General features: G+C 46.2%; 1 protein-coding gene across 2 annotated transcripts in view; it reads right to left on the bottom strand.

Annotated features, from left to right (window-relative positions):
• Positions 1 to 1,626: 1,626 nt before the first annotated feature.
• The window catches only part of LOC109511051 (voltage-dependent P/Q-type calcium channel subunit alpha-1A-like), a 27,544-nt gene continuing 3,275 nt past the window's right edge, over positions 1,627 to 25,895 (bottom strand). The window contains exons 2-31 of one of the 2 annotated variants that reach the window (XM_019861786.1): positions 20,120 to 20,211; positions 19,882 to 20,034; positions 18,977 to 19,164; positions 17,890 to 17,993; positions 17,282 to 17,397; positions 17,158 to 17,202; positions 17,009 to 17,074; positions 15,939 to 16,136; positions 15,681 to 15,793; positions 15,441 to 15,553; positions 15,162 to 15,293; positions 15,003 to 15,075; positions 14,143 to 14,263; positions 13,957 to 14,024; positions 13,764 to 13,870; positions 13,281 to 13,437; positions 11,219 to 11,826; positions 10,341 to 10,633; positions 10,143 to 10,272; positions 9,935 to 10,064; positions 9,786 to 9,845; positions 9,084 to 9,190; positions 6,581 to 6,592; positions 5,925 to 6,024; positions 4,711 to 4,871; positions 4,490 to 4,627; positions 3,605 to 3,806; positions 3,367 to 3,531; positions 2,625 to 2,735; positions 1,627 to 2,380 (exon numbers count right to left, since the gene is read on the bottom strand). In XM_019861786.1, the coding sequence (XP_019717345.1) occupies positions 2,162 to 2,380; positions 2,625 to 2,735; positions 3,367 to 3,531; positions 3,605 to 3,806; positions 4,490 to 4,627; positions 4,711 to 4,871; positions 5,925 to 6,024; positions 6,581 to 6,592; positions 9,084 to 9,190; positions 9,786 to 9,845; positions 9,935 to 10,064; positions 10,143 to 10,272; positions 10,341 to 10,633; positions 11,219 to 11,826; positions 13,281 to 13,437; positions 13,764 to 13,870; positions 13,957 to 14,024; positions 14,143 to 14,263; positions 15,003 to 15,075; positions 15,162 to 15,293; positions 15,441 to 15,553; positions 15,681 to 15,793; positions 15,939 to 16,136; positions 17,009 to 17,074; positions 17,158 to 17,202; positions 17,282 to 17,397; positions 17,890 to 17,993; positions 18,977 to 19,164; positions 19,882 to 20,034; positions 20,120 to 20,211 (4,282 nt within the window). In that variant the 3' untranslated portion in view covers positions 1,627 to 2,161. The remainder of the gene's footprint in view (positions 2,381 to 2,624; positions 2,736 to 3,366; positions 3,532 to 3,604; positions 3,807 to 4,489; positions 4,628 to 4,710; positions 4,872 to 5,924; positions 6,025 to 6,580; positions 6,593 to 9,083; positions 9,191 to 9,785; positions 9,846 to 9,934; positions 10,065 to 10,142; positions 10,273 to 10,340; positions 10,634 to 11,218; positions 11,827 to 13,280; positions 13,438 to 13,763; positions 13,871 to 13,956; positions 14,025 to 14,142; positions 14,264 to 15,002; positions 15,076 to 15,161; positions 15,294 to 15,440; positions 15,554 to 15,680; positions 15,794 to 15,938; positions 16,137 to 17,008; positions 17,075 to 17,157; positions 17,203 to 17,281; positions 17,398 to 17,889; positions 17,994 to 18,976; positions 19,165 to 19,881; positions 20,035 to 20,119; positions 20,212 to 25,895) is intronic. The other variant, XM_019861787.1, reaches the window with a different exon arrangement.

The raw sequence follows: 25,895 nt of genomic DNA, 5'->3' as shown, positions 1-25,895 counted from the left end.
GACGCCGCATCCACACGTCACGATCGATTTATCTATCCACACGCATTCGACAGAGGTCCCTCTTAGCCAATGGGATGACAGGATGATGCTCGGTAGCAGCCAATGACAGAGCAGCTAGAAGTATGTTGCATTCAGGAAACTCGGAGCTGCGATTAGCCGGCCACACCGTATTTTTACCTTTCGTAACATGAAGCAATATTTTTCTATTGAGGCGTTTCGTAACTTGACCATTTGGTATGAAGAGACGTTCGTAATTAGAAGTACCACTGTATACTGTGCACGTGTATATCCTGATGTCATCAGCAGTGCCGCTCACAGACACCAGGGGGAACCTTTGCCCTCTTTTGCAGAAACGGTTAGCATTCACACGACATGATCATTAGCGAGATAAAAAAATCCTAATCAAATTCGGATGATTAGCTCCCTGATGTTGGGTTGACAGGCAAGGCCAGGAGGAGGAAGGGGGAGGAGCGAGCAGCCTTCACCACAAGCAGCATGCAGCATTTTGGATTCAAGCATTCCCCAAAAAGATGCTTGCTGTTGACCATGCTCAGCAAAGTCAATTAAAAAAAAACAAAAAAAAACTTTTATTGTTTCAGGAGTAAAAGTAAATGTCGAAAGACTTTTGGGAGTCACTTTGTTTCTCATCATGTGATGCTTTTTTGTAGTTTGCGACGTATTCTTTTCATTTTTTCCCCCTACAAATATGACGTGAGATTTTATGTTGAGTAGAAGGCCTTGTCGCCACAGTGTGACAACTTTTATTGAAGTCGTATTGCAACTTGTTTTGGTTCGTGGTAAATTTGCCGGCTAACTTTGTGTGACGTTTTTGTCGTTCAAAGCTTTATTCTCGCAATATTTTTACTCTTATGTCTAATTTGCAACTTTTCCCTCACAATGTTACGACTTTTTTATTTGAGATTTTGTTTTGGTTTAATGCAAGGTTTTGTTGAAGTATTACTTTTTTTTTTTTTTTTCGAACGATGTGACCTTTTTGTTGTTTGCTACCTTCTTCCCGTATCATTCAACCATTTTCTCAGAATGTGAAGTTTTTCTAGTTTGTGACATCATGAATGATTATGATTTTTATTGATGAGCGATTTTGTTTTGGTGCAAGTCTGTTTTGCGAAACTGTTCTGATATTTAGACTTTTTTTGCACAGTTTTCAATTTTTATTCTCGTAAAGTCGTTTGCGATGTTATTGTCATTATGTTTTTTTTACTGAGTCTCCTCATATCGAGGTTTCATTCAAGTAATATCCCTAATTTTGATACCCTTTCCTCATATACTACAAAACAGTTTTGATAATAATAAAAATGATTCAATTCATCACGAATATTGTGCCATTTCATCCAGGGGGCGCATGCAGAGGGTTCAAAGGTCACCAAGTTTGGGTGATCGGCTTTTGGGGGGCAGCGAGGGGGCGGGACTTTGTCAGCACGACCAATGAGGATGCAGAGGAAGCGTTGAGAGATAAATTACAAACCAACCAGAATCTACATGTGCGATGATGTCGAGGGATGAATGGGAAGGAAGTTGGGGGAAGGGGGTGGGGGGGAAATATATATTTATACATAGTGATAGATATATATATATATAAAGTATATATATATTTAAATGTATATTCATCATGTGTCATGATTGGGGCATGGTCACATGACAAACATGACATCATCATCATCAAAATCATCATCATCAGCAGCAATGCGGATGAAAGACAACACGATGAAAGGTTTCATAGTGCATTTTTGGGGAAGGGGGGCGGAGGGGATTGGATGGAATAGATTTTTTTTCAGAGAAGTTAAAGAAAAGAAAAAGACAAGAAGAAGAAGAAGAGTGAGTCATTATAAGGCTCATTAAGTCACTATGGCAAAAAGTTAGCAGAAATTCAAGGCCCTCCTTGGAGTCACGGGCGTGTAGTTGACGCACTTGTCTGTTAGCTTGGCATTAGCGAAGGCAGACGTCTGTAAAGCTAGCTTTGGCATTAACAGCTCCGTCCGTTCCAAGATGGCAACGCCCGAACAACATCTTAAACATTCCAATATTTATTTTGTTTGTGCGCGTTTATTTTCAGTTTGTTTGACAGCCGTTAGCGTTCTCGTTTGCTAGCAAGATTTAGCCGCTAAGCTAACAGCTGCTGAGTGGACACCAGAGAGGGATCTCAAAACAACACAGACGAGAATCGTATGAGATACTGATGCTTCTGTAAAACTTCACCGATGACCATTCGCATTCTCATAATCCACAACACAAGGATGGCGCAGGTGTTGCTTTGGCACGACTTAAGCCCACTTACCCCTAATTTTGTCACCAAAATGTCCGTGATGCTCCCCAGCACGGAGACAAAGTCAAAAATGTTCCAGGCATCTCTGAAGAAATTCTGTTTTGGACAAAGGAGGAAGTTAGCGGTCGTCCAAAGACCCATGTTCCCATGGAAACGAGGGGCGGCAGGAGGATGACAGTTGGCGTGCGCACGTCGGGGTTTTTCGGGGATATGGAGAACACGCTCCAGATCTGTCTACCAAAATAAACCTGCCTCATGAATCAATGATGAGAGCCTCGATGTGAGCGTGTGTGAGACTGGGTGAGTGTGTGACACTGTGCGTGTGTGTGCGTGTGGTCACCAGAGGGCCAAAAGCGACCAGCTTCAGGATGGACTCCAAGAAGAAGAAAGTGGTGAAGACGATATTGAGGTTCTGCAGGACATCGTCGTACGTTTCCGAGGCGCCGTCAAACTGCAGGGACAGGGGAGCAGGTTAGCCGAGCATCGCTTCCTCGCGCCACAAAGTCATTTCAAGTGAACTCAAGCAGCACTTTTGGCAGATATGAAAAAGAATGGAGTGGAAATGCCATGAATTTGTTCCAGCTTTTCGCCTCAAAAACAATCAAAAGAGCTCTCCGTAATATTGCTCATTGAGACGTCTCAACTCCTCTCAGTTCATCAGTACGGCACTCGTACTGATTGGTCGTTGCAGAGGACAAAGAATATATGACTACGGGTAGTTTTATATTGTCGGTTTACTGTTGTTGGAGTTATTTATGTTCACGTCATCGCCTCAAGGGTTCTCGCGCTACGGCGTCAATACTTTTTAGCAATAGCATTCAGATAGTGGGTGGAGAAGGCAAGGCTCGGAGTTTTTTTCAAACACACAACTAAAGGGGATTCTAAACTTTGACGTATAATAAATTCAGCATTTGTTCTTTTTTTTTTTTTTTGGGAACACAGATTCATTCATTGCTTGTTTTTGTGGAGGGGCAAAAAAAAAAGAACCGTAAAGAAAACAATTGTATTTTCAATCGCGATTGCAATATTAAGGGACAAAACCAAAATGGCAATTGTTGGTCGGCGGCCTTGCGGGGCCTCACCTTCATCATGAGTACGATGGTGTTGAGCGCGATGAGCGCCATGATGCTGTACTCGAAGGGCGTGGACACCACAAACTGCCACATGCGATACTGGAAGCTGAGCTTGTTCTTGGGCATGTGGCGCGTCAGCGGCTTGGAGTTGATGGCGAAATCGATGCAGGCCCTCTGCAGGGAAGAACGGGCGTCAGCCAAGCCGGCCGTGCCGGCGCCGGGCCCCGGGCCCATTACTCGTCCTCACCTCGTTCTTCTCCAGGCTGTAGTCCTCCATCATCTTATCGCCTTGCTCCTGGAAGGTGATGATGATGAGGGCCACGAAGATGTTGACGAAGAAGAAGGGGAAGACCACGAAGTACACCACGTAAAAGATGGACATCTCCATGCGGTAGCCTGGGCTGGGGCCCTGGTTCTCGTAAGTGGAATCCACGGAGGCCTTCAACACCCTGCACGCAAAGCGGCGCACCGGACCATTCAAGATTCTCTCAAAATGGATCGGATGAGGCCAAATACCTTGGTGCAAAGCTACGATGGTTAAGAGGAGAGATTTTTTTTTCCTTTACGTTGACGCCACTTTAACCTTGCGTTAGAAGTGCAACGATTCATCGACAACTCATCGATTGTCAAATTAAGCCAATAAAAATGGTCCACATCCTTGGAATGATCAGAAGCCTACTAAAATGATTATCACGTAAAATTAAAGCTTTTTTCTGATATTAAAACTGTACTCGTTTAGAGATGTTTGCCTTCAAATTGTAAACATTCTTTGGGAATTTTAGCAGACATTGAAATCCAGCCGTTTTTTTTCAAAATACAACGTTTTCAAACAGAAAGTCACTAATTTTTTTTCTAAAGTCTTTTTCATTTTTAAAAATATTGATTTATTATTGTGAAGAATACATATCGGGAGGAAAGCAGAGTTTCTTTGGGAAGAAGTTTTGGGCTCTAATCCATTTTATTATGAGATAACTTTTTTCCTATTTGATGGCCAGCCAGTCGACCACTGTATTCTCAACGTGAATATTGTAAATGTAATAGTGTGTGTGTGTGTGTGTGTGTGTGTGTGTGTGTGTGTGTGTGTGTGTGTGTGTGTGTGTGTGTGTGTGCGTGTGCGCGCATGTGCACTCACTGTGGCCACCCTTCTCCAGTGGAGACAGTGAAGAGTGTGAGGAGGGCCCAAGCCACGTTGTCGTAGTGAAAATTGTACTTCTTCCACTCGCGCTTCTGCGCTCGAACCTCATCCCTGTCATACATGAGAAACTCGCCCCTGCACGGGACGCCACATCAACATGAGCACGGGCGGCCGTCATCGCACCGCGAGAGACGCCCGCTCGGGGGTTTCGTTCCCACCTGCAGTCGCGCTCAAACTCTTTGGAAACGTCGGTGCAATAGAAGAAGCGACCCTTGAACAGCTGCACGGCCACCACGGCGAAGATGAACATGAACAGCATGTAGACGATCAAAATGTTGAGGACGTTCTTCAGAGAATTCACCACGCAGTCAAACACGGCCTACACAGAGGGAAGAAACGGGTGTGTGTTTGTGTGTGTGTGTGTGTGTGTGTGTGTGTGTGTGTGTACGCCGATAAATACAAATATAAAAATAGTCATAGACAATTTTATACAGATACAGTATACACACACACTGTATACACATAATCAGCCATCTCATGACCTCTGCGTCCCGCATCCTAGACGCATAATTTTCCCGCCAGATGCACAGTTCCAAATAATTTCTCAGTCACACCCCCCCCCGCAAAAAAAAAAAAAAAAACTACGGTAAATTTTTTTCCCAGCAACGATTGCAGTTTGACAATCGCTGCCATTGTCGTTTTGATCTCGCGTTCAGTAATGTCGCGTGACGAGATTTCCGTTCTCGAGAGATTGGCAAGATTGGGCGTCACCTCGTGGAAAGCAGACGATTGCCAAGTTGTGTCATGTTAAAACAAGTGTTGCGAAAGTTTTGAGAAGCATCTAAAGTTGGATAGTTTTTTGCGATAATAAGTTGAGTTTGAGAAAGCCTTGCATCATTGCAAGCAGAGTCAAGAGAAGAGAATTTATGAACTCAAAGACTGAACCATGGGATGAAATAAGAACCTATTTCTCAGCAAATCTTGTATGCCTGAATTATTTACATGTTTGCAGCATTTGTTTATAAGAAATAAACCTATTATCAATGTATATAGTTGTTGTTCGCGTTCTTATCATATGCAACTGAATAAGTAGACCATTTCAGAATTCGAAAAAAGTATTTTGTAACAAGTCAAAAAACAAAAACTACAATACCCAAAAGCCTTGTTGTGCTAGAATACTGAAAATAAGAAATTTATATGGCAAAATAAACCCCGAAAGCTCACGTCCGAAATGAATTGACCAAGATGAACATGGTCCATCATTTTCCTTTTCGCGATTATTTTAATTCACTCGAACAACAATCCAAAAAAAAATGGTTTCCCTTCAATATCGCTTTGAAAAAACACTTGATTTTATTTGACTTTTGTTCCCGAAAATGTCGATTCGATCAGTTTTCATGAAATTGATCTTGCAATCTGGTCTCATCATTACCTTGAGCTTGGGGAGTCTCTTGATAGTCTTGAGAGGACGCAGAACCCGCAGCACTCGCAGCGACTTGATGGTGCTGATGTCTTTGCCCTTACTGCTTCCCCTGCAGGCCAGCCGGGGAACAACGAGAAGGTGACCGCCGGCCATTTGCAAACAAAAACAGCGCTTCAAATTTGAGTCAAACATGAAACCACAGACGTCTTGGGGGGATTTCATGGACATCATCATCATCATCATCGTCATCGTCATCATTCCGTGTCCACAGGCATCTCCCGGCAGAGTGCCCAGCCAAACCTCTTTCTTTCTTTTTCGCTTTTTCAGATATCAAAAAAGTTCTTCTGTGAGCAAACACAAAGCGTCCGCTCGCCGCCACCGATGGCGGGAAACGGAGGCCGTGCGGGACCTCGGCGGTCATGCGATGCATGTGCAGCATCGCATGACTTTGCCAACGTGGATGCAAAACCAGACGTGAGGCATTCAGGGTGGCGGTCTGTCCGATTTGATTTTTTTGAAGGGACAAAATGTTGCTTTTCACACAAATCCATCAATGTGGCGTGATGGCGAGGATGAGGCGACAGGACGACACGCAGAAGAACAAAGAAAGAAAGAGCGAGAAGCCACAGTGTTCCGGCTCTGCAGGAGGACGGAGAGAACTTTACCGGGTGCCGCTCCTGCGGTGACGGGTAGAGAGCGACGGAGGGAGAAGAAGAGGTTGACACAAAACGCCACACAAAAGACGAGAGAGAGGCAAAGTTTTGAAAGCGACATCGGGCACGACAGCGACACACAATCAGGAGGAGGACAGCGAGTGTGGAAGCACGGCCAAAAGATGAAAAGAAGAATAAAATACAGATGATTAAATGAAAATAAAATGTAAAAAAAAAGGATATTAAAAAGTATACAAAGAAAATAAAAATGTAAAAATTGAATATGCCTACAAAAATGTAAAATAAAAATGAAAAAAACCCAAAATATTCAATCAAGTGCATACACCATACAAATGAAAGAAAAAAATAAAGATAAAATGAAATCAAACATATTAAAAATGAAATAATGATTAAAAAATGAAATGTAAAAAAATCTAAATGAATAAGGCATAACAGAACAAATAGGCACAAATGAAATACAACACACAGTCAAAAATGTTCAAAGATCATAAAATAAAACACTCTAAAATAAAAGGTACTAATAAAATCAAAATGAAATAGACTAATCTATAAACTAAACATAAACCTGAACAAAAATACTGTCAAAATTACCAAAGAAAATAAACTACGATGAAAATGAAAACAAATGGAATAAAAGAAAATAAATTAATAATTAACACCACAAAACACATAAAACTGCATACAAATAAAAAAAATGACACATTCAAACAATTTTTTTGTAAAAAAGGAAATGAAAATGCGTCTTCAATTATTTCACTTGAGCAGTTTATGCTAAGCGACCATATTTTCCACACCCATTATAATCATATTTTGTTGATGAAACTACCCCGCAGGTCGCGATGAACTCAACACACAGGCATGACTAAAAAGGGGCTTCTTGCGCGGCCGCGTGGCTTACGCCTCGCTCGTATCTCATGACGGCAAATCAGTATGAGCGCATAAATTGCCCTCATTAGATCGCCACTCGTCTCCCGAGATGTTACACCAGCACGTCAGGACTGGGGAGGCGCGAAAGAGACGCGGGGCTCCTGAATCGCGAGCCCCGAAAAAAACGCGCTCGCACGCACCCACACTCGCCATGCAGTCCTGTCATCAAAATGGAACATTCAGCGTTTACATGAAGGGTGCTGAGGGTCTGCAAACTTGGCCCTCAACATTGCACGCTGACCATGCTGAAAACCTGTTGTGCAATGCTCGTGCATGTGCCTGTGCCTGTGTGAGTGTGCCCGAGTGTGTGTGACACAGAGAGAGAGAGAGAAAGGAGGAAAGAAGCAAGAGAGGAGGAGGAGGTGGAAAAGGAGGTCGGAGGAGACCAAAGCACAGCTTTTAATTTTTCAAACGGGTCGAAAGCACCTTTTATTTTGTCCAAAGAATGAGTTGGTATATTTTTTTTCTTGAAATTTGGGCCAAAGATGACAATATATTGGTGCACATCTGGTGAAAAAAGTGCGATTCCAGGACATTCTAATGGGTAGGAAGTGGGAGGGTCCTAATGGTGAAGTGGAGTCATGTCACGTGATGTCAAGAAATGTAAAAAAAAGCGAGAACGGGATGACTCACGGCCTGCTTGGCGGGAAAATCGTAGCGGCGTTGGGGGAGACAGTTTGGAGAGTGAGTTCCAAAAGATTAGACACTTACAGGAAGAGTGACATTCAGGTGACTTTGGGGTCAAGCTGGATGTGGATGGTGGTGATTGGGGACTCCTCAGGGTGCCCTTTTAGGACCCCTGAAGGTCTTCTCAATGAAACTCAAAGTTGAAATTGAATGGTGACAATGTGAAAGCCTGTTCAACACTCTCCAACCAGCAAACGCCGCAAAAGTCCATTTTTTTTCTCACTGCGGAGAAAATCAAGATTATAATTCCTTTAAAATTGCACGAAAGCAGACTTGAAAGATTTCACTTTTTAAAAACACCCAATTCCATTTTTATCCCCTCTAAAAAATACAGTGCGGTTGCGTTAAAACCATAAAAGCATAACTAAAGATGCAGTACAGCAGACAGCGCAAAAACTGCAACTGTAGGACAGTGTAGAACAGGCTTAAGGCTTCCCGTGAAGGGTCTCCAAGGTGAATCAAAAAGTTGATGACCTCTGCCAAGGCGCGTGCATCCGCCTGGGTTTCATTTGCAAATAGAAAATGATATGGTTCGGATCGGGAAAGCTGAAAATTTTTTCTTCGCCGTCGAAGTGTTTGGCAGTTGTCGAGTGTCCATCACCACCACCTTGGCAGAGGCCTGCGTGATCGATGTGAAATGATGAATGATGGCGGTGGTGAACGCAGAGAAAGACCAGCTGATACAATGTTCACAATGAGGAGAGTATAGAGAGAAGAGCGTTTCAAAGAGGAAGTGGATCAGTGCTGCGATCTGCTTCACGAAGGCATCAACATTGTCCAGGCCTTTCGAGCGACCAGAAACAAGAGTCTTTCTGCGGACGAATGAGGCCGAGGTGTGTTGCGGGTGAAGATGACAGCGGAGGAGGAGGAAGTGACTTACGTGAAGGCGAAGGCCACCAGAGCACCACTAACCACTATAAAGTCCAGAATGTTCCACAGGTCGCGGAAGTAGGAGCCTTGATGGAGGAACAGGCCCAGCACCACCATCTGGACCACACGGAGCATGTCAGTCGTCATGACAACACCATGTTAGCCATTGATGCTAATTATGATTGTGGACATTTACCTAATCGGGGACTGGAAATAAGGCGACTTAAAAATGCATTCTGAGGTAGGGTATTGTAATACCTTACAATATATCTGGAAGTCTTGTCATTTATTCTGCTTGGTTTGAATCTATTCTATTTTTCTTTGGCTGGGAGAAATCGCAAAGCTCTACTAACTGACAGTGCATCAAAAAGGACTCATGTCTACATGAAGTCTTTGAGCAATAAGGGACGTAGGTAGTGATGGGAAAATGAAACTTCAAATTTGCTTCACGAACCAGTTGTATATTTTGACTCCTCTGGATGGCACTCTGTTCAAAATTAGGCTGAGCGCACAGTGACTGGCCATTTCTTCAACGCGTTCATTTTAACCAAGAGTAATACAACTGGTTCAGGAAGGGAATTTGAAGCTTCAATTAATCACCATGAACTCTCTGATTTAAGATCAGGTCTAAAGACATGAGTCTACTTCAGAAAAAAAAAACATTTTATATTTGACATCAAATGTAGAACAAGAACTGGTGACATCATTGTACCTTGATGAGCATTTCAAAAGTGAAGACGCCAGTGAAGACATAGTCAAAGTAGCGCAACACCTGAGGATGAGGTGACAGTCATCAGCAGAGAAGCACAACAAAGCACCCGAGATCAGGAAATGTAAAATACGCTACGCTGAGGTTCTTACGTTATTTTGCGGCGAGTCCGGCGACACCGGGTCTTCCGCTGCGAGTGCAATGCTACTCATGGCGATGACGGACAGGATGCTAAACTCAAAGTATTTCAGGGTGAGGATGTAGTGGCAGCACCTCCTGAAGCTGGAACACCAAACGACTCCGTAGCGTGAAGAACGGCGAGGTCTTGACGGGACGACGTTTTGGGCTCGGGTTACTCACGGGTTGGTGGTCGACAAGATGAAGCAAGAGCTGAAAGGCGGCATGGGCTTGGGTCCGTCATCGTCGCCGTCGTCGTTACCGTTCTCCTTCTTCTCCTCCTTCTTCTGGTCCGTGTTTGCGTTCTTGTTCACTGGGGAAAAGACCAGAAGTTCGGATGGACCCCGGTTCCGTCGAGCTGAAAAACAAAAGTGCTCACACCTTGCAGGATGGCGTTGGTTGACGGGTAAGGGTAGACGGGCGGCATGTCAATGCTGGTATAGTCCGGTTTGGCCATGCTGCTCAGGATCAGGCTGTCCATGCTGCGCAGGAGAGTGTGGGTGTCGGCGTCGCAGCAGTTGAGCAGGTTGTTGATGTGCTCCGGCTCGTCAGGCGGCGGCAGGTCGTACGGCCGACTGGCCAGCTTGCTGTTGTTGCGCAAGTTGTCCAGGTCCTCGTTGCGTTGCTGGATGGGCCGCACGGTGGACAGGCTGGGACCGGCGCCTTGGTGCTCCCTGGTCCAAGGAGGAAGGAGGTGGGAGGAGGAGTAAGCTTCACCTTCTACCAACCAGACCAAGTCAATCACAAGTCTTGTCTTTAACCCTCACAAGCAGTAGCTCAGACCTTTCAATGAAGAATTCAGCCAATCGAAAGCTTTGTTACGACCATCAAAAATCAACTGAACCACCCAGCATTCTATCAAAGGCGGCAATCAACAATACATGCTACAATCTGTCCGATCAATAACCTCGGTTTTATTATCTGGACCAAGGGCCAGAACCGAAGTGTTTTCAAGAAAGTTAACGGTTGTTGCTAATTGTGTCCACTGGAGGGCGCACTTCAAGCACATTCTGAAATTTGGCCAAAGATTTTCTTGCAGAATTAACACAAGAACACTTTACAGCATAAGACAATGACATTAAATGCCCCCCTTACCCCCTCTAGCTAATCCAAAGTCTGACCATCAGGCCTTACTTGCTAGCATCCAACCAAACACAAGCCCCAGCCACAGCCGTCCGGCCAAGCACAAGCTTTTTTCCGACAATCATCCAGTCAAAAGACTTGCATCTCGCCAATCAGAAACAATAAAATGTCGGTACATTGACTTTCTGGAGCGATGTCCTCTGCTTCTATCCGGGTTGCCATGACGATGTCGTCGAGTCTTGCGACACTCCCCGTCTTCGCCCTTGTCTCCGTCCGCTTCGGCTCCCTTGGACTTGCGCCTCCTGCCGGGCTCGCCCTCCTTGGCGGCCTTGCAGTGATGCCTGGCCCTGCGCTGCTCATTGTTGCCCTCGGTGGTGCCGGCGTGATGAGGGGACGCACTGCAACCGTCGCACCGGTTCCGGTGTCGGTGCCCCCGGTGGCTCCTGTGGCCGTGCCTTTCCTCCGGCTGCTGCCCTTCCTGGTTGCCGGCCTCTTGTCCCGCGTCGTTGGCCGCCACCGGTTGCTCTTGACCAAGCGATTCCGATGGGTCAGCCCTCTGGTGGCGATGGTGGTGGCGATGGTGGTGGTGGTGGTGGTGGTGATGGTGGTGGTGGGTGGCGCGGTGGGTGTGGTCCAGGTCCTGCTGCCGGTATTCCTGGTCCAGGGGCAGCTGGCCGGGGGGAGTCTTGTTGGTGTTGTTGTTGCGGTTGTCCTGGGGGTTGACCACCAGGGGACGGTCCAAGTGGGTCTTCATGTCGCCACGGCCTTTCCGTGCGAACGAAACCTGGAAGAGAGAGTCCCAGATGGGATTAGAGGGTGCAGTGGGAACCGGGTGAACTCAGGCCGGGTTCACGCAATGAGTTTAGATTGTTTTTTTTTTTTTTTGTCTGTTACAGACCCCACACAGTGTAATGTATATCTACCACTCGATCTATATATTTATAGGACCTGCTTTGTGAATGCCTCAGGCAGGAGAAGCCCAGTAAAGGAGAAGGAGCCAGATGGACTGTCACGGAAATACATGCCCCTGTAGCTACATCCCTTCATTTGACTCGAGAGGCGTCCATGACCGCCTCCAAAAATCATAAATTAACGATTACTTCAATGAAACTACGAAAATTGAAAATACAGTAATGCATCAAAACAGAAAATCACAAAATTAATTCTATAGCCCCCCGACAGAATTTATTTTGGCATTTCTTTGAGCACAGCTGCAACAGAACGATCAGATGTTAGTAAGTTGTACGGAGACTGGACTGCCTCAGAAGTGTTTGTTGTTTATTCCTTTGTTGTGTACTGTATTCACAAACGAGGAAATCACAAAATAAATTCTGTAGGGGGGGCTACAGAATTTATTTTGTGATTTCCTCACTTGATTTTCTGTTTTGATGCATTATTTTCCATTTTCGTAGTTTCAATGAAGGAATCGTTAATTTACGTTTTTCCGCGGCGGTCATGAATGCCTCTCGCGTCGAACGGAAGAAGAGAAGGCACGGAGACGGACGGACAAAGACGTCCCTGTATTTGTTGAGACTGAAAAACACTCTTAAAGTGTGGCTTTTAAAAAAAACAACACCACAGCCCTCTTTTTTTCGGAGCTGCAACTAAAACTTATTTAATAATGCTGCGACACAGTTCACTGAACCAACAGCAAGTTATAACATTGTAAGCATGTCTCCAGGAAGGAGCCATCTTGGGGTCGACATATGACCGTAATGACCATACACAAGGCGCATATATATCCACCCACACACCATTTTAGCTCCTTAGGGGTCTTTGCAGACACACAAAATGTCAGAAAACGTTTCGTTTAATCCAGTGGATTTCTGATCAGTGCGTGACACTCGTCCCCCGCCCACCTTCTGATGTGTTCTACTGTTAATAATGCAGAGCTCCCAAGCAGGCGGCTTGCCATTTAGCATTTGGAAGCTAGCGAGTGCCGTGACAGTTGGCTGGCGTGACGTTCTAGGGACATCACGCCAAACGTATGCGTGACCCAGAAGAGGCGGAACTTTTTTTTAAAAGCAGGTCACTGCTTATGCTACAGTGGACTACTTTTTTTTTCCATAGTTACTCAGCACAACATTGTTACAAGTGACATGAAAAGGCCGTCTCCAGGTAAGATCATGAGATCATCTGCAATGCTGTCGTCGGGGTGGGCCAAGTAAGCCAGGGGCTTTCCCTCGAACACAGCATTGCGGAGCGAGCGCACATGAGAAGCGTTACGGTAGTCCTCACCTCCTCCCCCTCGCCTCCCACCTTCCAGTCGTCCTGCTCCAGCTCGTTGTAGAGCGCCTCTCGGCTGGTCATCAGGTTCTGCCGGCGGATCTCGCTGGTACGCTGCTCCCACACCGACTTGCCGCCCGCCTTGGCGTGATTCTTCTGCTGCTCCTTACTGCGCCAAGGGCGGGCACACATAAAGATTTACTGACTTCACATACTGTACATCGGTTACTTCACCGTTGGGGTTCAAATATGAGCAGCTTGATGGAAAAAAAACGATGCACAGAGATGCTATCCGTTCGCCCATCAATGGCGATTCTCATTTTGTGATAGCAGCAAGCTAGCAGAGGCTATGTGGTTGTTTTCATACACAACATATAAGTGTCTTTATTTTTTTTTTCAGAACCCAACATGCAATATCCCCAACTTCTTAGGGAGAAAAGTACTACTAGCGTGTCAGGAATAAACAGAGGACACACGTTGCAGTTGTCTACTCACGCGGCAATGGAGAGATTGGCGGCCGAAAGCGGGCTGACCTCGGCCACCTCCTTGGCCTTCTGCAGCGCCGTCTTCTGATTGGCCGCCTCCTCTTGCTCCTCCTCATCCTGTCACGAGAATGATTTTCAAAACAAACTTGTGATGCTTTCTGTCCACAAAGACCATTTTGGAGACGTGGTTGACTTTGATTGACCTTGGTGAGCTCCTGGGCGTTGGCAAGGTTGTCCACGGCGATGGCCAAGAAGACATTGAGCAGCGTGTCTGAGGTGGACCAAGTTAGGCATATGAAATCCTAAAAAAATATTTCTTTCCATTTGCAATCGTACACAAATAAATGAATGTGGGAGGCAGCGGTGTGAGGGCTCAGGTCAAAGGATACAGTTGCCGAAGAGGGTGAGGACAATGAAGAAAATGGAGAAGATCATGCCCTTGTCGTTGACGCCCCCTTGAGACTCGATACCGTTGTACATGACCATGTTCCAGTCCTCTCCCGTCAGGATCTTCTCAACACACACAAAAAGACTAGACTCGCTTCTAGCACCAGAAAAAATGTTAACCAAAAACACAAGCGGAGAAAAGGAGCAAACTGTGTTTTTTGCGACACCTCGAACATATGTAAAACAAGAAATACAAGTGACAAAATCCTTCTGACGGCCAAATTATTTACAACTAAGAAAAGCACAGTGAGTGATGAAGAATTCATTTCGTTAGCGACAATTCGACAAAAATATTTCCATCGACGCACATTTTTCACCGGAACAAAAACTAGACGAGACGAGACAAAAACCTCCATTCACGAACAAGAACTGGGACGCATTTTCGTGAACTCATGAAGACAAGACGAAAATGTAATTCATTAAAAAATATACTGGGCTAAAAGACAAAATGAATTAACCACTCTCTCGAACAAGTTCTTCCGTGAATTTCACAGCTAAGTTACGCTCGGCCAGTTGGGGGATAGTTGCCGGTCATGGCAAAAATAACTACGTCAAAGTCAAGCATGCGTTGCACGGGGCCCGACGGAAAGAGAAGACATATTTTTGCTACACTGGAGTGAAGAAACAAAACAACAACTCCATTTTCTACTCCAAAGCTGTGCTCCCTGCACTTCTACAGACGCTTGACTTTCACAGACCAGCTTGACGAATATGTTCGTCTGTGGTAGTGAACGCTTGCATTCCAGTTGACGAGGGGAAACCTCAGCGGCAGTGAACGAGTTAAAAATCAACAGCTGACTACCTGAAACACCGTCATGATGGCCGCCGCAAAAGTGTCAAAGTTGGTGGGCGGCGTTCCGTCCTCAAAGTTGAACCTGGGATGGAAAGAACGCAAGGGCAAGGGAAATCAGAAAAGTCGGGCCAAGCCTTGCCGAGCGAGGCTGCGCGAGCGGTGACTGACTGGCCGCCGAAGAGCTGCATGCCCAGCAGGGCGAAGACCACGATGAAGAGGAAGAGGAGGAAGAGCAAGCTGACGATGGACTTCATGGAGTTGAGCAGGGACACCACCAGGTTGCGCAGAGGAGCCCAGTACCTGAGCAAAACCACCGTCCGCACAACCCTTTTCATGTCACCAGAACATGTTGATGGAACCGGCGCCTTCTGCTAGCGCGAAAACCTCTGCTCGCAAGAAGGAAAAAAAATAACTTTGAGTGCCAGACCGTGTGACGCGTCCACTCACTTGGTGACCTTGAAGATTCTCAGAAGCCTCAGCGCCCGCAACACGCTGATCCCGAAAGACGTGCCGGGCTTGATGGTGGCCCAAATCACCTCGAAGATGCTGCCCATGATCACCTTCGAACACACGCAAACACTTGCAATGAGCGCGCGAGCGTTTGCGCGCATTAGCGTCAGCGAAAGGGCGCTAGCGATAGGGTGTTAGGGATCGCGCGCGTTAGCGCGCATTAACGTGTGCTCTCACCACACAATCAAAGCAGTTGAAGGAGGAGTGGAAGTAGGGCTGAATGCCGAGGCCGTACATCTTGATCAGCATCTCGGACATGAACAAACCCAGGAAAATAAATTCCGCATAGACTGCACAGAGAAGATGAGGAAAAAACACATTTTTCGGACTTTCCCGAGCTAGAGCATCATCACGGACCACAAATGGATGCTGAAGAAGAGCCGGCGATGGCGGGAAACGCGAGTGAGGACAGCAATTCGGTCCGGCGACACTCACACAGGAAGTCGGAGAGCAGCTCGGGCTGGTCGTAGTGCACGGCCGCCACGCACATGGTGTTGAGGCCCACCAGGCACAGGACGGTCCAGTAGAAGGCCTGCGTCTTGACCATCTTGCGGATGAAGAAGCGCAGCCGTTTCTCCTTCTTGCTGTAGCTGGAGCCATCTTTGCCGCTCTTGATGCTGGAGCGGGCGAAGCCTGACCCGGGCGGGCCAGCGCTTGCGTTAGTCTTCCAATCCTGTCCGACACGCTTCAAAACTGCTCGATCTCAAGGAGCCCAAGTTAGCTGAAATAGCTCACCCCCCCCCGAGAGGTACCGAGCCCGTGTTGGGTTATTTACACCCGCCATGTTGGGTCAAGATGGGAGTCAAAAGTATCCGCAGTGAAGAGTTCAACCAAAAGCGCGACTATCTGTGGTTCAAGATCATGCTAATTTAATCCTGGACTAATTAGCATTAGTCAGATTTCTGACCGGGATTTGAACCCAGATCAAGTGTCGAGTCAGCGGTGTTAGCCACTGAGTCGTCCCCTCACCAGCAACAATTTCGGAGAATCCTACATGACATTTACTTAAAATTTCAGTGTACATAGGCACATAAAAATGTTTCCATAATATCGACTAGCTTCAGCTCTTTCGGCTTCTAAAATGCAAATTTCAACCCAATCTGCTGGGTCAAAATAAGTAGCCCAACCTTGGGTCAAAGTAAGCCAAACTGCTCCACAACCACAGCTACCCAATGAGTGAGTTTGGAAAACAATCAAGCATTTTCTTTTGTTTATTTACTTTTAGGATTTAGTGTGAATAGTGTGGTGCAATGTAAACAGACCGCTTCGACGTCGTATGAACGTGTTGTTGCAATGTAGACTGAATGTGTTTTCTCTAAGCATAAAAATACTCTCACTGTAAGCTTGTCGTGTAGCATCAGCGTGCAGTGTGAAGGTGTTGCTGGGTCGCAGCGAAAAACAGAATACCATTACGATGTAACGTGAACGGGTTGCCGCCATACGCCGCCAGCCAACGTCGCCCTAACATGTCACGTCAATAGTTTCATCTCGCATGCCGCCCTCACCTTCCTCCGTGTTGAGCAGCTCCGTCTTGTTGCTCTTCGACTTCATGGTCGGCCGTCGCCGGGAACCTGGCGTGACGATAACAGTGCAGTTGTTCACATAGTGGCCTCTTACGTGCGGCGGAATAGAGAGACCGGGGGGGAGGGGTCACCGTCAAAGTTTCCCGCGCCGTCCTCCTCTGCCAGGATCACCTCCTCTGCAGGCGACCAAAGAGACGTCGGTGTCAAGATCGTGCCGCGCGTCGGCTTTTCTACAAAGTATAGCGCGCCGCTCACCTGCTTTGCAGATCCACTCCAGGTAGCCGTTGAGCTCGCGTTCGATCTGCTGCTGTCGCCGGAGCTTGAGGAACTCGCTGCGGTTCTCCACGCGCTCTCGCTCTTTGGCAAACTCGCTGGAAGCACCGGTGGCAGAAGGACATGTTAGCCCTCAACAACTACCGTATTTACCACACTAATAGGCGCACTGGATTATGAGGCGTCATTTTTTTCATACATTGGCCATTTTAAGACGAAATCTACAATGCCTCCAGAAGATGGAGCTACGTTCAAGGAAACGCAAACAGAACGATGAGATGTCAGTAAAACTTATTTAATAAAGCAGCGACACAGTTCACTTCACCATGAGCAAGTTATAACTTTGACTCATTAACGCTGAACTCTATTTCCGTGTTCAACTGCGTAACCCGATCGCCTTAATTTTGAACTCTGCGTCGTGAGCATGGAGGCATTTTGGGGTCGACATATTACCGTAATAACCATAAACAAGGCGCATCGGATTTTAAGGGCCGCTGCGAGCTTTTAAGAAAACGGAAGGCTTTTAGGTGCGCCGTTTAGTACGGAAAATACGGTCCATCAATTTTCTCCAGAAAAAAGGAAAGGCGTACCCAGAGAGAACGCCCAGCACCAGGTTGAGCATGAAGAAGGAGCCGATGATGATGAGCGGGATGTAGTACATCCAGTTCCACGCGCTGCCCTCCACGTCGTTACTCTAACACCAACCAACGTACACAAACAGAGCAGATGTTGAGAGATCGCACGTACACACTCGAAAAACTGGATTTCAAAAAATATGTCTACTAAATTTGCCTTAAAAACTTGGGTTGCATGGAAGACAAGCCATTCTTGTTGACACAAAGCCACCCAATTTTGGTTGGACGCCAAGTTGTATGAACTTGGCCCAAAAAAAGGATGTGTCGATTTTTGACTTTTTTTTTTTTTTTTTTTTCCCCAAATGTTTTGTTTTTGGTGTGCGCTCGGGCCGATCAACTAAGCAAATCCAAATTAACATTGCAATGCAGTGCAATGTAATTTTCAAATCAAATCCCAAAGGCTTCAATGTGGAAAAAACGAAAAGAATAATAACAATGATACACGCGCATACACATTTATTTTAGCATAAGCCTAAACACCAAAAGTCCCCAAAATGTCAAATCATAAATCTAATATTGTTTATTGTGATGCCGATTAATGTATTACTTGTGTCTGCCCAAAAATATATATTAAACTGCGGTCATAATATACAAGATTTTTTGAATTCTTTTGATTCTTAGCCTACAAGCTAACATCTGCTTGTTCCTTGGGTCGTTTTTTTTTTCCTCGTTCTGACCCGAGCGAGGCTCTCAAGTGTAGCCTGCTGGAGGGCCGAGTGCCATTAAACTTTCATCGGCCGCTGGTCAATCTTCATCCCTCAGAGCGGACGTTAAAAATAGATCCAGACGGACCAGAATAGAGAAAGAGGAGCCGGGGAGGCCGACAAAAAGAGACCAGCTCATGACGATGTCGAGAGGACGCTGCTTGGAAAGAACGACTTCCCGGTCCAACAACCATCACGATGCCACTGGCCCTTCACGAATCGCGGCCCTCTGCGATGCAAAAATAAAGCCAAAACAGGCGGCAGCGTCGCACACGGTTGGCCTTTGCCTCCATTCGACGCCGCTGACTTTTGCCGTGGCGGCAGCAAGATGGACTCACGAAGTAGAGCATCTCGGTCCAGCCTTCCATGGTGATGCACTGGAAGACGGTGAGTACGGCGAACAGGATGTTGTCAAACTGCGTGATGCCGTAGTTGGGCCCGATCCAGCCGTCCCGACACGTGGTGCCGTTGGGGCACAGCCTGGACGGCAACTTGAGGCCGCATGGAACCTTGTCCACGATCTCGCCTGGTGGAAAAAGAGCATTACGGGCACCTCGAATCGCCGGCAGCAATTTATTTAGCAAAAAAAAAAAATATATATTAATCTGTTCCAGTCCCCCTATATATATATATATATTTTTTTAATAGATCCATCTTGCTGCTTCTGACAGAAACATTGTAGGCAGCAAGAATAGTCAGCAGCATCGCATGTTCCCAAAAATATGATACATGCGAAGCTGTTGACTGCTCTTGTCACAGGATTCTTAGCTAGCAGCTCGGAAAATGGATGGATAGACGGATTATCGGCTGGGACGATTACCGGCACTGATATTTGTCATTTAACAAATATCAGCATCTGCATTTTTTTTTTTAATCAGATTTTTTTTTTTGTTGTTGTTTTTTTAATCTGGCCGTCGACACGAGATCAATTTAAAACTGGGGTAACATGCCGCTGACTCTGGGGAAATCTGAGCACCTTTTTTTTGTGCTTGAAATGAAACAAATACAAGTACAAATTTTCCATTTCAATGATTTAGAAATTTTGGACAACTTGATTTACCTCAGAGATATTTACTTCAGGTTATCGATCATCGACGCAGGCTCTGAAAACAACCCACATCGGTCTACGTCTACCCGAAGCGGCAACAGCAGTCGTAGCAAATAGAAGCATGGCTACAATGCACTCAATGTTGCTCGGTGTTCGTGCCGCTGTTCAAATAGCAACATGTTGTCCGAGGCTCACCCGTGATGTCATCGTAGCAGGTGGTGTGGAACTTCCCCATGTAGAACTCCAGGCCGATGATGGCGAACATCAGGATGGCCACGAACAGCAGCAGGCCGATCTGCAGCAGCGGGATCATGGCCTTCATGATGGACTTGAGCACCACCTGCAGGCCTGGAGGACACACGGCGCGAGCCGACACCTCGAGAGGGAATCGGCACTCAGCGAAGTGGCCGCTGGGGGAATTTTGCGCACTTACTGGGGATTCCCGACACCAGTTTGAGAGGCCGCAGCACTCGAACGGCTCGGAGGGTCCTCAGGTCAATGTAAGAGCGCAGGGATGATAAAATCCTGCGATGGGACATGAGGAAAAAAAAGAAACCACGAGTGCTCAACAAAAAAAAAGAATAAAATCAATAAGCGAGGAACCTCGAGACCAATGGCGCAAAGCTTTCCGCCATCGGCCCCGTGAGTTCATATTTGCAGTCACCGGCCTCAAAGTAAGTCTCCTTCCTAAATGCCGTTTATCGGCGTCTCCACAGAGTGTCAGCATTCAACCGAGCAACGCTAGACAAGAAGAAAGAAAAAAACCCACACTCCCGGATGCAGTCGCCCCTGGCAACGGAAGATCCTGCTCACAGTGCACAGGAACGACCAGTAGGGGGAATCGCTGCAGGCTGTGATTTTCGGGGCTTTGGTTGGCATTCTGGCGCATAAATGACTTGATTGAAGGACATCAAATGGAGTGCAAGGAATTGAGATTTGCGTTGGTATATTTCTGCCAGTCGGGGCCGCCCATGAATTTCCTCCGATTGGGCCCATCGCGTTTATCTCTGAAGGACAACTCGAAAACCACCCTCTGCCCAAAATGGTCACTTCAAGCCAAAATGGCAGACTTCCTGTCTTTTCTCTTATTGCCTCTTTAAATGTTGCTTTTTGTTCTCGGTCGACTCATGATAGACATGGACACCAAAATGTTTTTTGCAATGTGGAGTGGGCTCCAAGTGCTAAATTGTTCAAGAATTTCCAGACCCGCACCTCATCCCTGAAGGACCTCTGGAAATATGGCCCGAATGGCCATGAGAACCAAAATGGCAGACTTCTTCCATCTCGCTTCCTTTCTTCTTTTTTGTGGGACTAGTCAGGAAAGACAAGTCCACCAGTTTTAGGTTGCTGTGTGGCTTCAGTGGCAAAATTTTTAAAACGAAAAAAAACCCAAAAAAATCCAGGGGGCACGCGCAACCAATTTACCAGCCAGAATTCTGTGGCTTCCAATAAACGTTCGCGACTATCCACCGCCCACACACGACACAAAAACTCGCAATAAGTCTCCCGTGCGTGACTCTTGCTCCACCTCACTGTTTAATGGATAAACGACACATGGGAATTGGCCGGCGACACGATAGTGGGCATCTCCTCCGAGGCGGCGGGTGAGAGAAGAGTGGGCGGATGGGAAGCAAGTGATATTCCCGACTGTCTCAAGTGTGACATTCCATTGCCGTGTTTAGACGAAGTGATGACAGAGGCGGCGACGGCTGGGAAACACCTTGCGGGCGCACACGTAAACATGCCACGGCGAGACAGGAGGCTTGGAAATATCCTTAAAATGTTTGTCTTGATTTGGTCTCATCTGCAAACAATCTGATCAAGACGAAGGACTGGACTTGAATTTGTCCCTCAAAAACTGCAGTGGGCTAAGACTTGAACCTAAAGACTCCAACATGTCGCTCAAATGTTCGAGTATTCGTTCTCTCTCAAAGATTTGATTTTGGCCGAAAGAAACACGACGTGGAGCGAAGTAACAACACCGAACTCGGACCGGAAGTATGTCCATCAAAAGTTTTGTCTTCGTCTTTGTCTCCCAGCAAGCTTTACACAGAAGCAAGATTTAGTCTCATTCCTGGGGGACACCCGACTTGGACCCAAACTTCAAGACACGGGAGTTGCACGTGTGTCCAAAATGTTCAGGACTTGACTTGGTCTTGTCTCCCCAAAGACTTCAACAAGACTTGGACCTGAGCTTCAAGAAAATAACTCCATTTGCCCTTCACAAACTGGAATGGATTTGAGCCTAAAGACACAAACTTCAAGTCCCCCAAATCTGACCAAGACTCGGACCTGAATTTTGGGGGGAAAAAATAATTGTAAATAATAATTTCGCGTGCACCAAAAATTCCTTTGAAGGAAAACTTTTTATGCAAAATTGACTGTGGCCGGTCTAAGATGTGCTTTCGGACCGGAATCGGACTTGAACCAGATCTCGGAATTGTCCCTCAAAGACCGACTCGTAATTAAAGACTTAGATGATGACGATGCGGGGTACGACATCGGGGGAAGGGCGGGGGGCCGGGGGGAGGGGGCTCCTTCGGACCAGGTCTCTCCCATGCTTCCTGTCTCCGTTGCCTCGGCAACCACAGAGTCCTCTCTCTGCTCCCCGAGTCTCCACGGTTACCAGCCTGCTCTCATTCACAAGTGTAACCGTGGCAACGCGGTTCGGGCTCATTGATGGAATTTCATCCGTTGCCGCGGCGATGCCAAGCAATCGTTCTCCAACCCCCCGCGCCCAGCCCCTTCCGGCGGCCGTCCTCCACCTCAAGCCCCACCCCTCTATACCTGTCCCTTGATGGCCGCCTACACACACACACACACACACACACACACACACACACACACACACACACACACACACACACACACACACACACACACAGGGTCAGGTGCATGATGTCACCACTGAGTGTGTGCTTGCATGTGCTTACGCGCGCGCGCGTGTGTGTGTGTGTGTGTGTGTGTGTGTGTGTGTGTGTGTGTGTGTGTGTGTGTGTTCGCACAGTGTAAACATTGTGGGAGTGCCATGTGTCCACACAGCTTGAGCTTCTTTCCCGTCAGTGTCCCCGACCGAGGACCACCCCCACCCCCACATCCACGACACAAACACCGAGGAGGTACACGAATGGGCCTCGTGCATATTTGAACCAACACACGCCAGCGGGAAACAGACAGCGGGTCGGCTGAATTAGCGGCACCGGCCCACCAGATACCGCTGTTTTTCTTTTTCACACCCCCCAAAAAAAAAACTGCCAAACAGATACGCATCGATGCAATCGATGTCTGATGCAACCTCTTTCGTCGCAGGGCAATTTATTAGAAAAAAAAAATTTCCCCTTGTCAATTAATATAATTCACTTCTTTTTGAAATTTAACTTTGTATTAGTATGTATTTGATATGTATGTATTTAATTTAATTTTGTAATTTCATCTATGCTGCATGTCATACATAAAGCATATTTGACAATAAAGATGACCTTGACCTTGACTTTAACATTTAGTTTACGTTGATTTACTTTCTCTTTTAGTCTGTTATTGTTTTTGAAATCCAGGAATATTTTGCCACATTTGGAATACAAATCAGAAAAATATTTTTTAAAAAGTGGACTGGAATCGAAAAGAATTGTTTTTATTGAATTGATATTTTTCATGATTCAAAGAGAAAGAGGATGTCGAACAAACGTCGATGTGATGAACCAATTTTTCGAAAATGGCAAGCATCAGCTGTATTAAAAGATCATGATTGTGGAATAAAAAATGGAAGCATTTGTTGTATAAATCATAATAATAAAATAGCCCTGTCACATGCTATAATCGAGTAAAATTTCGATTTTGAGCACTCCGACGACCTGGCTTGTAGTAAAGTAAAAAAGACCAATGACAATTTCCTTTGAAATTGGAAGAATTGAGTTTCAACACACACACACACCAAACAAAAAACAAAAAAAAAATCGCACACGCTGACCAGAAAATGTTGCAATGAAGTCAGATCGCGACAGACGAACATGTACAAACTCAAATATGCAGCACTTGTGCTCAATATGCAGTTGCCTGACGGCGACAAACGTAAATAAAAAAAAAATCATAATAATAATCAAGTTACTTGAAACAAAGGGGGAGAAAATTAAGTGCAGGCCGCGATCCACGTGCTGCTTCACCCAGTCCCAAGAAATTCATTGGCAGTTATTCACACGGGCACTCTACAGACTGCTACAAACTACCGTACCCGCTCCCACCACCACCCCGACGAGGTGGTACGCCCCGATCACGTTCCCGCTTGGGAGAGTCCACCGCCTGGGTGGGACGGGGGAGGGGCGAGTCCACACTCAGGCCTTGGGAGTGTCAGGCTTTCCCTTCACCGAGCTTTCACGGGGCGGAAGCACTCTGCCGCTCCCGACCGCATTCTCCATCCTCTTCATTTTCTTACTCGAACATTATTGCTGAGCTCAGCCGAATGCTAACGCGCACATGATCAACCCCGGCGCCCTCCCGCCCTTTCCCGTCCCGTCTCGTCACAAATTGTTCTTCAACCCTCCGATCCAGAACATGGCGGGAAGCGCTCAGACTCTCGCTTTGAGGGGCAATGCAAAAACTCACCCACCAAATTTCACGCCGCCAAATAAAACGAGCTTCAATTGACGCCCGAATGTACATCTTGACTCGGATGCACACATCTGCAATAGTAAGCGCGTTTGACGAGTGTTGGCCTAAAAGTGGGCGAGCTGGGACGGGGGAAGTTTTGCGCGAGGCGCAACCTTTTAGCTGATGGCGTTGGAGGGCAGAGAGGAAGGGCTCGCGGAGAGCCGCGCGCTCGTCAAGGACTGCAGAGCAATAAAGCTAATTGAAGTGATGGCAAAGGGACAATTTCTAGACAGGTTCTCTCTTTCTCTCTCTCTCTCTCTCTCTCTCTCTCTCTCTCTCTGGCTCTCGTTCTCCCTGACCTCATTTTGCCGGACGTCATGTCCCGGCGACTGTAGCCACGGTAACCCCTTGGACGTGTACATGGTTTGATTTAACGGGGACATCTTGTACTCGTTGTGCTCGAAATATCCGGCATGATTGCAAAGTTACTCATCGTCTGGCCAAAATATGTTGAGTTCAAGTGAATTTTTAGTTGGGTGTATTGTGCTTTTTAATTTAGCTGAAGTAAACGTCCAAAACAAAAAAAAAAAAAAAAGGGCCCATGCCAAAAATTATTTAATTATTATTATTTTTATTATTATTTTTGGCAAAACAGTCACAATGTTCCAGTTCATGCTTTTAGGTTGACAGAATCAAAACTATAAAAATAGAAAACGTGAATATAATTGATAGGATTTAGAGAAAAGATTCCACCTCCCCCATTTTCGACCAAATCACAAAATTTATGACTTCCAAATGAAAATTTGTGTGGCTTCCGAAAAGTATTTGGTGGCTGCACTCCTGATAGGCATGCCTATGTGACACTGGCTTCTGGGGATGAATTTTCCTCCAACAATCCAACCGGCTGGCACTGCCAATCCAAATGTAAGTGGTCACCAAACTGACCCTAAAAATTGAAACCAAAACGGCAGATGATTCTTGAGGCTGTTTTGTGGGTGTATTCAAAATTCTTGCTCAGTGAAAGTGACCTTTGAATTTTCCGAAAAAAACTTGAGAGCACCACCAAATTCGAGAGCCAAATTGAACCAAAAATACTGCTTCAAATCAAAATTGCAGACTTCCTTTTCCTGTGCTTGTTTTTGAGATATTTTTGCAAGGTTGATTCATGGCAGACTTGCCAACCAACATTTTTTTTTTTTAATTCACATTTTCATTTTGGGCTTGCTCAGTGTCGTTAGTGGACGAAAGCTATGAAGATGGCCAATTTGAAACAAATTGGCTGACTTTCCGTACTTTTTGAGGCATGGCTTCCGGAGACTTTTTTTGTAGGTCTTCTCGTGATCAATGTGCCGACCAAATTTCATGTTGCGAACTAAACCTGGCTCAGGGGGCTGCATTTTCCTGAAACGACCAAGCCAAATGAAAATCACCTTGAAATGATGGGGAAAAAAAAACACGTCCTGCATCTTTTCAAAAATTCCGAAGACTTTTTTTGGGGGGTGGGGGGTCGTGCATCTCCTCACGATAGACATCCTGACCAAATTCTCTGTTGGTAAGCTGAAGTCATTTAGCAGGTTGAATTTTCAAATTGGCATGACTGAGCTGCAGAAAAGGGTCCGAGTGAG

This window comes from Hippocampus comes, unplaced genomic scaffold (assembly GCF_001891065.2).
Source record: "Hippocampus comes isolate QL1 unplaced genomic scaffold, H_comes_QL1_v1.1 scaffold7, whole genome shotgun sequence".
Lineage (NCBI taxonomy): Eukaryota > Metazoa > Chordata > Actinopteri > Syngnathiformes > Syngnathidae > Hippocampus > Hippocampus comes.
The sequence above is the reverse complement of the archived record's forward strand: the minus strand, read 5'-3'. Positions and strand labels throughout refer to the sequence as shown.